The 16,663-nt window shown below is 43.3% G+C and overlaps 1 protein-coding gene across 2 annotated transcripts in view; it reads right to left on the reverse strand.

The window, feature by feature from the left end:
• Positions 1-13,191: 13,191 nt before the first annotated feature.
• Positions 13,192-16,663, reverse strand: part of TENT4B (terminal nucleotidyltransferase 4B) — a 77,419-nt gene continuing 73,947 nt past the window's right edge. Inside the window, exon 12 of one of the 2 annotated variants that reach the window (XM_026011727.2) lies at positions 13,192-15,953. In XM_026011727.2, coding sequence (XP_025867512.2) covers positions 15,777-15,953 — 177 coding nt within the window. In that variant the 3' untranslated portion in view covers positions 13,192-15,776. The remainder of the gene's footprint in view (positions 15,954-16,663) is intronic. The other variant, XM_072750272.1, reaches the window with a different exon arrangement.

A 16,663-nucleotide genomic window follows, 5' to 3' on the forward strand; every position in this document is an offset into this window, starting at 1 on the left:
CCGAGCCCCGAGCCCCGAGCCCCGCCGCCGCGCGTTCCCCGGGGTGCGCCCGACCACCGCCGCCCGCTCCCGGGCCCGCCTGCACCGGGGCAGGAAACCAAACCTTCCCCCAAAACAGTTTTTGCTCCAAGTCACGCACGTGTTTGGATGCACCAGGTGCTGCTCCACCCCCGGAGGGAAACACTTTCTAGCAAACTCGCTGAGCTGTTTCTGCTCCAGATCACACTACCCCCCCTTCCAGGAACGCCCCTTTCTAGAAGGAACCACAGACTTGGGCTAAGGCGCTGCTGCCAAGGCGAAGGGAGCTTAGGTGGAAACTTTCCATCGCTCCCCGGCCTTGGCCTTCACCTCCGGGGTGTGGGGATGGGAGCCCTCCTCGCACCCCGGAGTGCACCTGGGCCGCCCCAGCACCGCATTCAGACACCAGGAAGCCGAGGCCCGCCTGGGAAAGCGGGTGTCCTCAGAAAGTGGGTGCCTAACCCCGTCGTGACCCCACTCACTGCTGCCTACGGCCCAGGGTGGGGCCCCAGAATTGGCAGCAAAACATCTGCCCTGTCTCCGAGGAGGCACCCGGGCTGGGTGAGCAAGAAAGCGCTCCTGAGTCACAGCTGGGAGGGACCAAGGAGACGCCAGAGGGGAAACCCAGAGCCGGAGCGACCACCCCAGGCCCATCGTGGCAGGACGGCTTTGCGGGAAGGGTCACGCGGGCAGCGGTGGGGCCACTTCTGAAGGCCCGACCTCCACTTCTGAAGGCCCGACCTCCGAGTCCCCAGCCAGGGTTCCCCAGGAAACATTCCTGAGAACGTGCAGTGTACAAGCAGCCTGGAGAAGCTCTGGCCTCCCTGGAGCCAGGCACCCGGGTCTGAGCCTTCCGCCTTGGCCCCGCAGTAGACCTAGAACCCAGTCCCGTGGGCACCTACTTTGGAACTGGGCTGAGGAATCGGATGCTGGAATGTTTGAAGGCGAACATCTGATTTCCACCCCAGATGGCGGGCGGGCAGGCGGGCGAGTGGTCCCAGCTGAGACTCCTAACCCTCGAGGGCAGCAAGCCCGCCGGTCCCCCGCGTCCAGTTCCCACGGCCTCTGGGCATCCAGATGGTGGCACCTGGCCCCGCTAAGCCTGGCGAGGGCACTGCTGCATCCCGACGTCCTCCCAGGGGAAGATCGGAGCAGCCGGACTTTCCTACGCAGGAATCGGGAAGCCCAGCAGTGGGCACGAGAGTGGGCACACCTGTCCTCGCCCGGGCTTCTGCACCTCGCCCTGCCCCTTGGAGCCCCGACCACAAGCGGAACCCAGGAAGTGAGTTTGCTCCAGGCCTCAAGACCCTCCAGCGGCTCAGCTTCCTGGTGTGTCCTGACGGCCAAGATCAAGCCAAGAGAGTGAGGGGTGCACGCTGGGTATGGGCTGGACCCACTGTGGGCTCCCGCTCAGGCCTCTCCCTTCTGCATCTCTGAGCACATTGCTGGGAGCCCTCAGCCCCTTTGCGGTGCACGGTGGGCCGAGGGGTTGCCATGCTCTGACTTCCCACCCTGTGTGTGGTGTGTGTCATCTTTGTGCAATTCTATGATCTAGTCTCCCGACAGCTAGACAGGAAAACGGAGCTGGGGAAAGCACGCTCCACACAATGCTTGCATCAGTGCATGCCATTAACTTACCACTAATTGCCAAGCCAGCTTCACCATCTGCGCTGTGGCCAGCTCACAATGACCCCTTGCATGCTGGCCTCCGTGAGTGCCTGGCAGGCTGGAGCCAAAGTCAGGAGCGCCCAGAGGCCTAGAGGAAACACACACTGCTGGGCCCCCACGTAGAGTCTGACTCAGCAGGTCTGGAGCGGCTACTGGCTACTGAGAATTTTAACTTCCACCCAGCTCTGGCCAGGGCTCCTGGCCCTCAGGACAGCCTGGGCGGCAAGGCACTAAGACATTAATATTAATTTCCAAATACGGTTAGAGTCCCTCAAGCAGAGATTCTGACCCTGGAGGCAGGGGGGAGGCCTGCAAATATGCATTGTTTAAAAACCCAGGTATATTTAGTGACAAGGATGCTCATTCAAATCAGAAAGGAAAATGAATGATTTCTTCAGTGTCCAAGTGCTGGAGGAATGGGCTACCATGTGAGGAAAAACTGATACCATCTCACATTATATTAAAACAACAGTTAAGGGCAGCCCTGGTGGCTTAGCGGTTTAGCGCCACCTTCAGCCTGGGGTGTGATGCTGGAGACCCAGGATCAAGTCCCATGTCGCGCTCCCTTCATGGAGCCTGCTTCTCCCTCTGCATGTGTCTCTGCCTCTCTCTCTCTCTCTCTCTCTCTCTCTTTCTCTCTCTCTCTGTATCTCTCGTAAATAAATAAAATCTTAAAAAAAAAAGTTAAGATTAAAGATATTTGGGGATCCCTGGGTGGCGCAGCGGTTTGGCGCCTGCCTTTGGCCCAGGGCGCGATCCTGGAGACCCGGAATCGAATCCCACATCAGGCTCCCGGTGCATGGAGCCTGCTTCTCCCTCCGCCTGTGTCTCTGCCTCTCTTTCTCAATCTGTGACTATCATAAAAAAAAAAAAAAAAAAAAAGATATTTGAGTTTGAAAATGAAACTTGTAAATGACATTATTTTAGGGGGCGCCTGGATGGCTTCGTTGTGTAAGTGTTTGCCTTTGGCTCAGGTCATGATCCAGGGTCCTGGGATCCAGCCCCAAGTTTGGCTGCCTGTGCAGCGGGGAGTCTGCTTCTCCCTCTCCCTCTGCCCCTCCCCTTGCTCCTGCTCTCTGGCTCTCTCTCTCCTTCAAATAAATAAAATCTTTTAAAAATAAAAAAATAAAAAAAAATAAAAAAATTAAAAAATAAAAATAAAAAAAAAACATTATTTTAGTAATTTTGGAGTAGAAAAGTCTGCATCAGAAATCAAATCTATACCGAAGGGTTGTAGTTAAAAGTTGTGTCTCTATCAGGTGAGGGGGCTCTCCAAATGTCCACATCTAGTATATTGGTGATTTTCATTTTCCACTGTGTTGGAAGGGCCCAGAGCACTTTTGCCTGAAGAGCCCCTCATTAACTGCCCCCCACCCTGGGGCAGTGTCCTCCACCTCGTGAGGGCCAGCTCCTTTTGCTAGGGAGCCTCTAGCCTGTGGAGCTTGACTGCATGTCTGCAGCAGGCCACAGTTCAGACACCTTGTTGCACTTGTGCAGAGAGAAGATTTACAAACCTAAAATAAATCACTAGAACAGAAGCTGTGAGTCACCTATTTCAGCAAACCCGGCCCTTCTCTTTAGCAGGCAATGGGAACTACAGCCAAGCAGGACAGTGAGCAATTTTCCCAAGGTTGATGCTTTGCAGTTCAGTCCTGGTTCAATTTCTCACTCATCACTACGTGGAGCAACGGGCCTTCCCAACCAGATGCTTCTTGTTGCTTACCCCTAGGAAAGGAGGCGTTTCCTTTACTCGTGCTAATCACAGACCAATGCTCAGTGAGGACCTGTGGACCTATGCAGCTCACGATTTTTTAGAAGGGTAGATAGTGACACAATCCAAAGAGAAGAACTTGAAATCCTCTCATCCCACTCCCTGAGATGATTGATTCTCAAGACTTGAGATGTGCTCTCTCTACACCCTTCTCCCTGGCAATCCAATTGGCCATTAGAAAGCTAGCAAGATTGAGGTGCCAGGGTGGCTCATTCCATTGGGTGTCTGACTCTTGATTTTGGCTCATGTCATGATCTTGGTCATGATTGGAGCTGTAAGGTCGAGCCCCACACAGGGCTTTGTGCTCAGTGTGGAATCTGCTTGAGATTCTCTCTCTCCCTCTCCCTCTGCCCGCCCCCCCCCCACTGTCTCTAAAATAAATAATCTTAAAAAAAAAAAACTAGCCAGATCAAATCCTTACGTTGTACACCTTGAACTTACACCAGTGCTGTATGTCAATTATATCTCAATAAAACTGGGGGGTGGGGGGAATTGGCCAGAAAAGATGGTGGATTGAATTCATCATCTACATTTGCTGCCTCTGTAAGTCCACAAGAACTATGACAAGAGGATTTTCAGGCCCCTAAGAATGGAGACAATGAGAGGAAGAAGTAGCAACACGAATGTGGAAGGTGGAAAGTGAGTAGATCCAGTGTCACTGATTTGGGAGACACAAGAAATGGCAGCTGAGAATCAATCCCATTTACTCCAGTCAGCTGTCAGCAGCAGCATGGTAGGGCTAAATCAAAGGCGGAAGGGTGAACATCTAAGAAGTTGTTCAGAGTGCCCATTTCTCCCAAGGCCTGACCACCATGGCCCAGCCAAGCTGTACTCCTCCTGACCCAAGCAGAAGTCTGCAGGGTTTTTCTCTGGAAAAGTTAAAATACATAGTCTGGAATGAGCCACACCAAGCCTGGCTGCAGGAAAAGAAAGAAATGTAAAAAGAAATGTAAACATTTCTAGAGGAAGCAGAGACATGCCCTGTCTGCCCAAGCTAGCACTGTTCCTCCTCAGCTCCCAGGATATGGGCAGCCAGGTCCTTACCCCCAGACTGGGGGAATTCTCTGAGAACCCCCAGCAGCCAAGTCCCAGAGATCCTCTTCCCCCATCCTAAGCCTGATCACAGTGAGCAAGTCACCCAGCATCCCAAGAGCTTGGTGGGCCCCCCTTACACAGGTGCAGGCAACCAGAAAACAGGATCCCAGGAAAGCCGCTAACCCCCAAAAGAGAGCCCAAGACAGCAGAAAAAAAGAGGTCCAGAGAGACTAGGCAGCCAGACAAAAACTTAACTATAGCATTAACATCTTCAGAGATTCAAAAACTATATTGTGGGTGGCTGAGGTGGCTCAGCGGTTTAGTGCCTGCCTTCAGCCCAGGGCGTTATCCTGGAGTCCCGGGATCGAGTCCCACATCGGGCTCCCTCCATGGAGCCTGCTTCTCCCTCTTGCCTGTGTCTCTCCCTCTCTCTCTCTCTCTCTCTGTCTCTCATGAGTAAATAAATAAAATCTAAAAAAAAAACTATATCATGACTATGAAACCCAATAGGATACTGTTTTTTAACAAAAAACATTTGAGGACAGAAAAGAACTCGACGTGAAAAATGTGATAGCAGAAATGAAAAACCAACAGAAGTGTTGGAAAATCAAGCTGAATAAAAAGTCGAAGATGGAGAATAGGGTAGAGAAGATAAGAAAAACTAGACGATCCATCCAGGAGACTCGGTATCAGAATAATTGTGGAGTCCAGAGAACACAGAAAGGAAGAAAAAAGTAAGGATTCCAGATTTCCCAGTAACATGGGACATGTGGTGCCAGATGGAAAGGATCCATACCACCAAGGGCCCCATACAATAGGCAAAAACAGACACACACACCCATTTTCTCAATAGTGACATTTCAGAATCCTGGGCACCAAAAAGCAGATCCAAAAAGTTTCAAGAGGAATAAAAAAGAAATAGGTTACAACTAACTTTTCTTGCAACATGAGACCAATGAAGCAATGCTTTCAAATTCTGAAGGAAAAATGTTCTCCAACCCAGAATTTTGTGTCCAGTAAAACTATCATTTGAGCATCAATGAAGAACAGACCATTTCAGAGGTTTACAGCCTACACCTCCTTTCCCAGGGAGCTCCTGGGACTGGGCACTGATGAGAGAGCTTCTTGATGAAAGAGGCAAGTGTGGGGATGCAGAGAACAGGAGCCTCCCCGGGGGTGGGGAGGTGCAGAGAGAGCAGAGTGGTGCATGTGCACCAGGTGTGGCTGGGCAGGAGCTCCAGGAGAGGCGCCTCTGACAAGATGGAAGTGATGAGATACCCGAGCACCTGAGCATTTGCATAGTCTTAGAGATGGCAACAATTAAGGGTGAGTTACTAAAACATGGGGGGATGAGGTACCTGGGTGACGGGCATGAAGGAGGGCACGTGATGTGCATATATAGCACCCAGTGCCCATGCTAATGCTATATGCTAATGAGTCACTGAACTTTACCTCTGAAACTAATAATAGACTATGTTAATTGAATTATATAAAACTAAAAAAAAAAAGTACGTGAAAAACTAACAAAAGCAAATGAAAAAAACTTGTGCAGAGAAATAAAGGAATCTTTTTTTTTTTAAATTATATTTGAGAGAGGAAACACATGCAGAGGGAGGGGAGGAGGGAGAGGGAGAAGCAGACTTTCTGCTGAGCAGGGAGCCCAATGCAGAGCTCGATCCCAGGACCCTGAGATCATGACCTGAGCAGAAAGCAGATGCTTAACCAACTGAGCCACCCAGGTGCCCCAAGGAATCTTTTTTATTATACAGCTCATCTGATAACAGCAGCATCTACACAGTCATGATGATGTAAATGCTGAATACTGCACAAAAACAAAATCCAATGTAATTCTATTGGAGGCATAGAAGGAGTTCAGGGGTGGTAAGAAATCAAAACTTTTTTTTTTTTTCAAATACGCTCCACACCCAGCATAGAGCTCAAAGCAGGGCCTGAACCTACAACCCTGAGATCAAGACCTGAGCTAAGGGATCCCTGGGTGGTGCAGCGGTTTGGCGCCTGCCTTTGGCCCAGGGCGCGATCCTGGAGACCCGGGATCGAATCCCACATCAGGCTCCCGGTGCATGGAGCCTGCTTCTCCCTCCGCCTGTGTTTCTGCCTCTCTCTCTCTCTCTGTGACTATCATAAATAAATAAAAAATTAAAAAAAAAAAAAAAAAAGACCTGAGCTAAGAATCAGACTAACCAACTGAGCCACCAACTGAACCAGCCAGGTGCCCCTCTAATGCCACTTCTTGATTTTCAGTTCTTGAAATTATGTTTCGGGGCACCTGGCTGGCTCAGTCGGGGGGGCCTGGGACTCTTGATCTCAGGGTGTGAGTTCAAGCCCTACGTGGGGAATAGGGATAACTTTTAAAAATTAAAAATCTTAAAAAAAATCTTAATAAATTGCAGTATAGGTATATGATTTAGAGACATCGAGGTAAACACTCCACCCACCCAAAACCACCAAAAGTTGGAAGTGGCTGCCTCGGGACAGGGAGAAAGCAGAGGGAAAGGATGGGAGACAGACTCTTAGAACTATTTGACTTTATGACAAAACTGCGGCTCTGCCCCCGTCCACCGGCTCTTCACGTCCTTGGCAGGACCCAGCCCAAACCCCCGGGGCCCCTCCGGCCCAGTCTGCCTGGCAGCCTTGTTCACACCTGTCTCCACAGGCCGCTCCTGTGCACCCTTTCCCCTTACCTTCCATGTTCCTGTAGAGATGGCTTAGCTACTTATGTGAAAGCACCATTTTCCTGGAGTTTAAAAAACAAAGCTGCATGATGTAATGCCCCTTACAACTATTTTGAGTCCTTGTGCAAAGCCACATTCCTGAAGATACCTGCTGGGTGATTTAAGTACAAAAATGGTTTGCATTTGTGCAGGGGTGAGGCAATAGCTCTTTTGAAAATTGATACACCATTTAAACAGGCCACCTGATACTTTTAGCCCTCTCCTGTTTCATGTTATGTTGGCATTAAACCTTGACATTTTTCTAATGGGTTTCTCTTCAACATTTTAATCGCATGTTTTCAGACAGGAGTTGGTTACTTGCTTTAGAAACACACACACACATACACATGCACACACACACAAATTTATACTATTTCCTAAATGGATTATTTCACGGATGAGTTTGTTTGGGCCTTCTAAACGGTTTCTTAGACAAAAAGTATAAAATGTTTTACTTAAAAGGTGAAAAAAGTTCCCAATTTAAAAGTCAAACCTAACCTGGTAAATATAAAACATCTTGTAACAGACTTTTCTGGGCACTAACAAATAGAAATTACAGCAGAAATTCTACAATCATATAATGAAAGCCTAAGAAAGTTATTTCAAGGAAAACATCTAAAAAAACCATCACAATGTTTCTTAGGATTAGGGAGATTGCTTTCTGGAATTTCTCACAGCCACTTTTTATCCTTTTTCCAAAAAAATTTTCCAGATTTCCCCAATGAAATTCAAGGCAGCTCTCTGCTCTGACCCAAATAACTGGCTCCTCCTCACCAGTTCCCTCTCTATGCTCAACATCCGCGTCATCCTACTTCAAGACAGGTAACTTACTTTTAGAGAGAGTTTTGGTTGTTACTGCTTGCAGTTATTGGAGGATCATAAAACTAAAATACCAAGTTTCAAGGGAAAGGTGGTGGAGAATGATCAGTAACTGGGCGTTTAAAAATCATTTTTGTCAAGAGCAACATTTTCTAAAAAGGTTTCAGATGACCATGTTGTGTTTACATTTCAATCTTAGCAAAAGTCTCAAAGATATATTTATTAAAGCAATTCATGAAAACTCACCTAAAAGAAAATAAAACTGGGGGGAAAACTTTCTCTGAAAACTCAGTTGAGAAGAAGTGCCATCAAATAGCAATACTCTATTATTTTTAAAAGATTTTATTTTATTTATTTATTCATGAGACACACACACAGAAAGGTAGAGACATAGGCAGAGGGAGAAGCAGGCCCCATGCAGGGAGCCCAATGCGGGACTCGATCCCAGGACCGGGATCACACCCTGAGCTGAAGGCTGAAGTTCAACCGCTGAGCCACCCAGGCATCCCTAAATAGCAATACTTTAATAAAACCCCCGTTTGAGATAAGCTGAAGTACTGGATATTTCACTAACATATTAGCTTATAAGGGCTTTGGGGTAACTGACATGTTAGCTAACTAAAGCTACTTGCAAGCGGAAGTCAGCATCCTAAAAAGGAATGAAACAGATCTGCTCTGTACTGACAGGGGAGAGCTCTTTAGAGGGTGGGGGGAGTGGTACAGAGTACCGCGGTATGATACCACTCAGATAAAAGGACAAAAGACCCCCTGACATTATGTATGTGCAGGGTTTATGGATGTAAATGTATTTAAAAAAAATCTAGGCAGCTATATCCCAAAATATGAAAGTGGTTAGCTCTGGGGAGCTAGGTGAGATGAGAGGGTAAAGGGCAACCAGATCCCTTCATTTAGATATTTAGGTATTATTTACATTTCTTCACAATTAGTTGAGAAATTTAAGTAAATTCACTGTGTCTGGGCAGATGGACAAAATTATCCTGTATATTCAGTTCGTTCTCTATTTTACTGTTTAAGAAACTTCTGGAATGCTAACAGGATATTTTGATTGTATTTTTTTTTTTTTTTAAATAACATTTCCAGTCAATATGCAAGAAGTAAGAGACCAGGCTAGAGGGGCAGGCTGGCTTTACCAGCCAGTTGTCTATATAAACTGCTGAGCTACTCTTCCCTCCAACTCAAGCTTGTGATGATCTTGAAGCAAACTATCCAGGGTTTTCTTCACTACCACTCAGCTGGGTTCCAGGCAAGCACCATCCGTCCAAGTCCTAAGACTGCCACTCCTCCCTCAGGAAAACATGCTCTGGTTGCACTTGGTTACGAACTCAGCTTCTCTGTTCTTCGGAGAACCATTTTCATTATTCTATTGTAACAGTGTGCACAATTTGTCGATCCACAAAACCTATGGTCAAGTATTTCAATTTCTTGGGACGGCAAGCATAACCCTTTGCATTAAAGCAAAGGATAGAACTAGGTTGGTATTTGGGAATAACAGACTATAGGGGATCGGTTTCATTCCCGCAGTGGCTATGGAGGAAGCAAAGGCTATCGTTGGCTAGGACCCGGGCAAGAGAAATACAGCATCTCCCACTGCACTACTGGCTTTAAAAAGGCTAAAAACGCACAGAAATGCTACATACAGGAAAAAAAAAAAAACTCTCATCAGTTTGAAGAGGGCCACCTTTAGAATTACAAGATAATTTTTTTAATAGCCACTCAAGTTTTACATAAAGGTTCAAACCAGAGGTTCTGAAGATAAATGAAAGCACAAAGCCTTTATTGAATCGCAGATTATGAATAATAAGCCCAATGGTAAGCCCTGGGGGCAGATGTGCGTAGAAATGCAATTTATAAAATTTTCGAGGCAAACAATTGACATCTTTGAAGAAAGTGTCATTAGCTTAAAAAAAAAAAAAAAGCTTCCAGGTGTGCAATTCATTCATAGTATTGATAACTGGTGCCCAGGATATGACCTCAGGAAATGTCGAGATTTCATATATCATTTGTATCAAATCTCTTTTTCTGGTAAATTCCTTAGTGCCTCTGCAGCGGTAACTAGACAAGATTGGAAAGCTTTCAAGATGATTCAAACCTCCAGCACCTCACAGGAGTCCGCATTTCTTAACACAGAAGGCAATGCTAATCAAAGAAGGAAATAAATGAAAAGGTTATTACAAACAAACACTAGCTCACCAGACTTCTAAATATATACATCTATGTATATTCCACTAAAAAATGTTTACCTCAATTGCCCTTCACATTTTATATCCAGAAACTACACTTTCACCGTTCACACCATGCGGTAAGACAGTGTTTTTTAGTGGTGAGTGCAGTGAAGACTCTGATACTTGTCATAAATCTTCGGATTATTTTCAGATTACAGGACTTTGGAAAGACTTTTTTTTTTAAGTGACTCCTTTAAATTTAAATATATAAAAATCAGAGAGGGATCTTAAATTTTAGAGATTGCGGTTTTAGGGACCAAGAGACAGGACTAGGAGAAACTGCAACCACATATAAAAGGTAATTAAGAAACGATGTAGGGAACAGCTATGGACTGCACAGAACCCAAATTGAGAGGTGAGATAAATTTAAACTCAAAAAAATCTGGCTGATGACCAATAATCTCATTCCCTTCAGAAGGTACAGCTGACTCATCCATGAGAGGTGAGGGCTAAATTAGCTTCACCAAGTTACTGATTTAGATCATGCTTCTCCTAGGCCTGTCTCCCCCACCCACCCCACCCCACGATCCTGGTAATGACCAGCTTGTGATACTTCGTAATCTGTCATTACTACAGCATCTTTAAGGTTGAACACCACTCCTAACAAATTCATCCAGACTGTCTCCTTAGTGGAGCCCTGGCCTTGTAGCCACATGGAAGCTTCTGCAACAAGTAGCCAAGGCCGTATAGAAGCACAAGGACTTACACTGAAATGCAAAATAAACACTTGCGCTGAAATACACAAATTAAGAGACTGCCTGTTATCGTCTGTTTTAATGATGTGGCTAACATCCCTCTCAGTAAACCCAGGAGATACCTCAAGTTCCTAACTACAAATGGGATGCGTTCTCTCTCTCTCTCTCTCTCTCTTTCTCTCTGTCTCAATCTCTCCTACAGTGTTACCTCTTCCTGCCTAGCAGACTATGGACTAGGTTACATTTAATAAGGCATATACTTAAGTAGAAAATGTAAAGGCCAAACACTTAAAATCACAAAACCTGCATAAGAGTAAAACAAACATTAGCAGCATATGAACTAAAAACTGCTCTTAGGTAAATATTTAATTCTGGGCATCAAGTAAATCAGCAGAGCTTATACTTGGAGAATTCTCCAGGTTAATAATTCTGTCAACATTTGATTTATACAGATATTTAGGTCATTATCTTTGATTAAAAAAAAAACAGTTGCCCAAGGTGTCAAGTTAAAACAGCTCCCAAGAAGATGGTAGAGAAAAGTTGGCTTCTTGGGTTACATCGTTTTTTGAATCACACAAGTAACTTCCATGGTAAAATCGGACTCGTCTCTTAATTATATTAAATATCATGTAGCATATTATAATTTGTTCTTGTAACATTTTTTCCGCCCATAAATGTATTGGCAAAATAGTCTTGAGGTTCAGAAGCTGAGGCACAGAGACAGACACTTTTCCAAGGAACAGCTTTTACACATCTTTGTTTCCACTGTGATGCTACATCATTCTCTAAGTATTTCGCTACATGAATTATGCCACTGGTGAAAACTAGAATAAAGAGGGACTATTAAGTATAACTTTCTACTCAATTAAGCTCAATAGAGCCATTTATGGAATACTTTGCTGACGAAATAGTTGATGAAGATGTTGCTCACCGCTAATCAAAGCAGTTTAATGAGCTTGGAGAGCAAGAACTGACGGATAGGAATACACTTTTCTGATCGTTAATTTAACGCTTCCGTATTTATCACAGCAAAATTGGGAATGTCTTGATTATATGTTACCACTTAATTTTTGAAAAGTTCACTGAGAAGCAACTGATCCCCTAATCAACATTCCCAGTTTGTGACTGAGACGTTACGAAATCAACAGCATGTTTTAACTGAAGGAACCGAACAGCTTCAAACTGTATGTCAACATTAAAATAAAACAGACACATAGCCATGAACAGTACGAATATCAACACAACTTATCAGTAATACCTGATAATGGTGACTTCTAGAGATTTCTACAAAGTAACCTTGCTAACTACATCCTAGCCAACGGAGAGGTCTTTGCATTGAGGACAGTGCAGAAGCAAGAGGGTCTGCAGCTCACCGTGGCCTCTCCTGGCCCACCTACAGCTCTGAAGACCCCAAACACCAGTCCATAGTTTAAGACAAACACAGCTCACACTTACCAGGACGCGGGGGAGGGAATGAGAAAACACTTGGAGGTACAAGACTTCAGAGGGAAAAAAAGGACTATTAGTAATGCTCTCCCTAGCACGTATGTTTTTACCCTGTGAAGACTTTAAACCCAGGGCTATCTGGAGCCAAAAAGCAAAGAACCCAAGTTTGAATGACGGGCTCAAAATGCAAATAAAGGTAAAACACACTGAAGTTAGGACAAAAAAATAGTATGATCAGCTGTTGAAGCTTGGAGGGCAACGCCACATAAAACCGGGAGATCCCAAGATCAAAGCTAGATTTGAAAACCACGTCCAACATCTCCAAACAAGACAAAGACACTAAAAACCAGTCACCTTTGGTGGACACCTTAAAACTCGAGGGCAGAAATGCATTTACCTTCATCATCAAAACCTAACCACTCAGGTTTGGTGCTGACACGTCCACGACCCAACAGCACTTCTAAAACCAGTACTGAAATGTTTTTTATGACTCTTCAAGGAGCTTCGACACCAAACAGGCACAATTATATGACTGCCAGAGGAAATGTCGCCACAGTGAGGCAGCATTTGTAAGGTCCCGTTCTATAAGTACGAGCAAAGGAAGGTTATGACTCATGAATATGGATGGACTGTAATATTTAAATGACACGTTTCTGATATATTCACAAAATCTTTATAGAAAGTGTTGGAACTCAAAAAAGAAAAAAGACAGGAGTCAAATACAGAGATGAAATGTACAAAAACAAATGAGCAGGCAAACTAAATGTTCTTGAAAGTATTTTTACTTCAGATTGAAAAATGAACAGCTTCCACACTGTTCATTGCAAGATACACAGTATTCACGAATACAATGCTGGTCATTTGAGGATATGTACACACCTCAATTTCTCCTTCATGCTTTTTCTTTTAGAAAGATACTGTTTACCAAAAAGAAACTTCAGCAGTACAGGAAAAACTATTTTCCCAATAAATTTACGAAAACCTAAGATTCCCAATGGAATCAAGATTATCTTCCCGCTACCACCACCTTAATATAATCACATGCTTATTGGAACGCTAATATCTGCACCCTAAGAGTACATTTACTTTCAACAATGAGGGTGATTCTTGAAACAAAACAAAACAAAACAACAAAAAAGAACTTCAGTGTGGTAAATGTAACAATGGATCTCTGCAAGTATTAAGTGTCTGAAATAGGCAGCTAATACTGGATTTAATATTATTTTATAAATAATTGTTCCCTTAGCGGTAAACATCAGTCTACACGTTCGCAATAGTCCTAGAAATAAATACTGTGATTATGCACAATATGTTATGACAAACTAGTTTCAAAGAACAAAAGCTCAACATCTTGATAAAAATTCTAATCAGAATAAAATGTGACTCGAAAATTTAAAACATTGTCAAAATAACATCACATTTAAAATTTTCCACGGTTTACACAAGTATTAGGAGTTTCCAGTTGTGGAACATATTTTTCCGTTGTGAATTAAAATACGAACATATTGAAAACTGTTAATTTCAGTGATGACATCAGTTTTGATCTTACTTTAGCATTATTTTCTTTATAAAAAGTTGCACTAAGTGTCCATTAATGATCTGATTGGTCTTCAGTATTTCATAAATGTATACAAAAGAAATTCCTAAAAGCCAATAGTACTTTATATGTGTGTATATATATATATATGTGTGTGTGTATATATATATATATATGTATATAAAAAGAATCTCATTTCAGAAATGGCTATAATTAACAGAGCCACACACACTGATGCTAAAACATAAGAGCTTTCACACTGAAAGAAAGCATTTTCAGAAATGTCACTTACATCCTATAATATTCAATATTCCCGAGTTTCAAACTCAACACGTGATGGATAACAGAATTATACATCTCATTTGCGCTCAAAGCTGACCACAACCAAAATTTACAGTATGATTGAAACAAGCCAATGTTTTAAAAAGTTTTAATTAAAGATAACAATTCCATGGAAGGAGAGGATAAAGAATGGGATGACAAGAAGTATTTGGTCTTAATAAGGCAATACAAAATAGATCCATTATCAAAGACCATTTAATTTTTAAAGATCAACAATACCAAAAGCATAAAGTGGAGTATAAGAAAATAGTTTTTTATAAGTATGATTTAATTAAAGCTGTTTACAGTTATTCTCTCCCACAGTAGTTAAGCATGAATTTAAAAAAGAATAAGAGATGAGAAAACAAGCACACACAGCACGCAGGGTTAGAAGAGCCAGCATGCAAAGTCTGTGGAACTCGGGGATTCACTGCAACAGGAATGGGACTGGACGCGGGTGGCTTTTTTTTTCCTATTAGGAAGAAAAACAAAACAAAACAAAAGACTGCAAAGGAAACAAACACAAAGTCATGTAATTGCCCATTGCCCAAGACGACAGCACTATAGAAAACAGTTGCAAGGTAATTCTTAGAGAGGACTAGAGATTTTTCAGTGTTTACACAAAAGTACATAGTACATTTTTTTCTTTTCTTTTTTTTTCTTTTTTTCCTTTTTTTCTTTTCTTTTTTTTCTTTTTTTTTTTTTTTTTTTTTACAAAATAAAACATCATTTGCCACCATAAACCTTTTCTTTAGAGAGGAAAAATTTTTGCAGCAGGTCACAAGGGTTCTAGTAAGTCATTTCAATGCTGAGGAAAACAAATTGAGTAATAGAACTAATCACTTCCCTATATATGGATGTTAAGATGACAAGTCAGATTATTTTTCAAACTAATCCTGAGAAAAATCTGTTTACAATTTAAACAGTAATGTTATGTAAAAAGTATTAACAAATCCACTATTACAAATATCAATTTCCTATATGGTCATCTATATATACACACAATAAAATGGTAAATATATGCAAAAATATTAAAAAAAAAAAAAAAGAAAACATGCACAGATCACTTTCCCCTTTGGAGTCTGGACTTCCTATGAGATAGTTTTGTTTTCTTTCCCCACCCCATCCTCTGAAATCGATTTTTGTTTCTATCACCCTACCCACACTGAATACTATCCCCTAGAACTCTGCATAAAGCCAATGAGAAATAGATTTATTTTACATTCAAGCTTTAAATCTTAAAATGACCCTGTTGTAGCATAGGACTTATCAAATGAGCAGCCTTTTTTTTTTTTTTTCCCTCTTTTTTGCTTGCTTTTTGTTTTTGCAGTTGTCAGTCTTCATGATCCATTCCGTGGCGAGCTGGGAAAAAACGCAGTTGCTAAATCAGAGTCTGAACAGTGTAAGGCTCCCGAATGCCAGGAGTCCCTATCCAACTGTCCTGAGCATGAGATCATTGCACACAGAAGACAGTCCATCGTACGATGCCGACTATCTACAAAGGTCTGAGAGGGGGGCATCCCTCTTGTGTTTCCTCTTTTTGCCATGGTAATACTGATTATTTGATTTGCCTTGATGCTGTTTGTTTGTCATCAAGGAACCATGGCTTGTTTGAGTTGTACCTTGGAAGCCTTTGCTGGAAGAACGAAAGAGCCTTGCTGATCCATGCTGCAGAGAAAGAGAGTGGTCAAAGAGACATTAGTATTGTGGATGCAACAGAGCGCTTGATAAAACCTCACTTGGGGACCCCGCAAAACTAGGAATATGCTGACTTATCTGGCAGGCAGAAAACAATGCTCCAGGGGTTCACCCTCTTGAGCTCTAAAACTTTTCCATTTTTTTTTAATGGAAATATTGGAATACTGCCTTGACTTAACAGAGGACATGGAATGTAAAACTTTTTTCAAGGAACCTACGCACCAGTGTACCACATAATAAATGGCATTACTGGAAGAAGTGCCTAAACCCACAGGTGCGCTGCCAGGTCAGGGGTCATCACGACTCGCTGCTCCTTCCCCTTCTCTGTCACTTTCATTGTCATTTCTAATGGATCTGTGTGTGGTGCACCTGACGAAAGCTGTATAGGTAAAGTGGATTCTGCGAGTCAAGTCAGACACGAGGGGACCAACAACATTAAGAGACCATCTCTACTGCCAAGAGGCCTTCTCCGGGGTCTGAGAGTCAGAGCCCAGTACGAAATGGCTTCTTTCCTCGTTTTGATTCATTATTCATGATTAAGAAAATTTTAGGCAACCATAAAACTGAAAACAGAGTATTCTCTGTGGCCTTTTCAAGTCAAAGCTGATACAAATCGGCTGACCGTGGTGGACCACTTACTTCCTGATCATTTCAATACAAGCAACTGGGTACTGAACATT

This window comes from Vulpes vulpes, chromosome 2 (assembly GCF_048418805.1).
Source record: "Vulpes vulpes isolate BD-2025 chromosome 2, VulVul3, whole genome shotgun sequence".
Lineage (NCBI taxonomy): Eukaryota > Metazoa > Chordata > Mammalia > Carnivora > Canidae > Vulpes > Vulpes vulpes.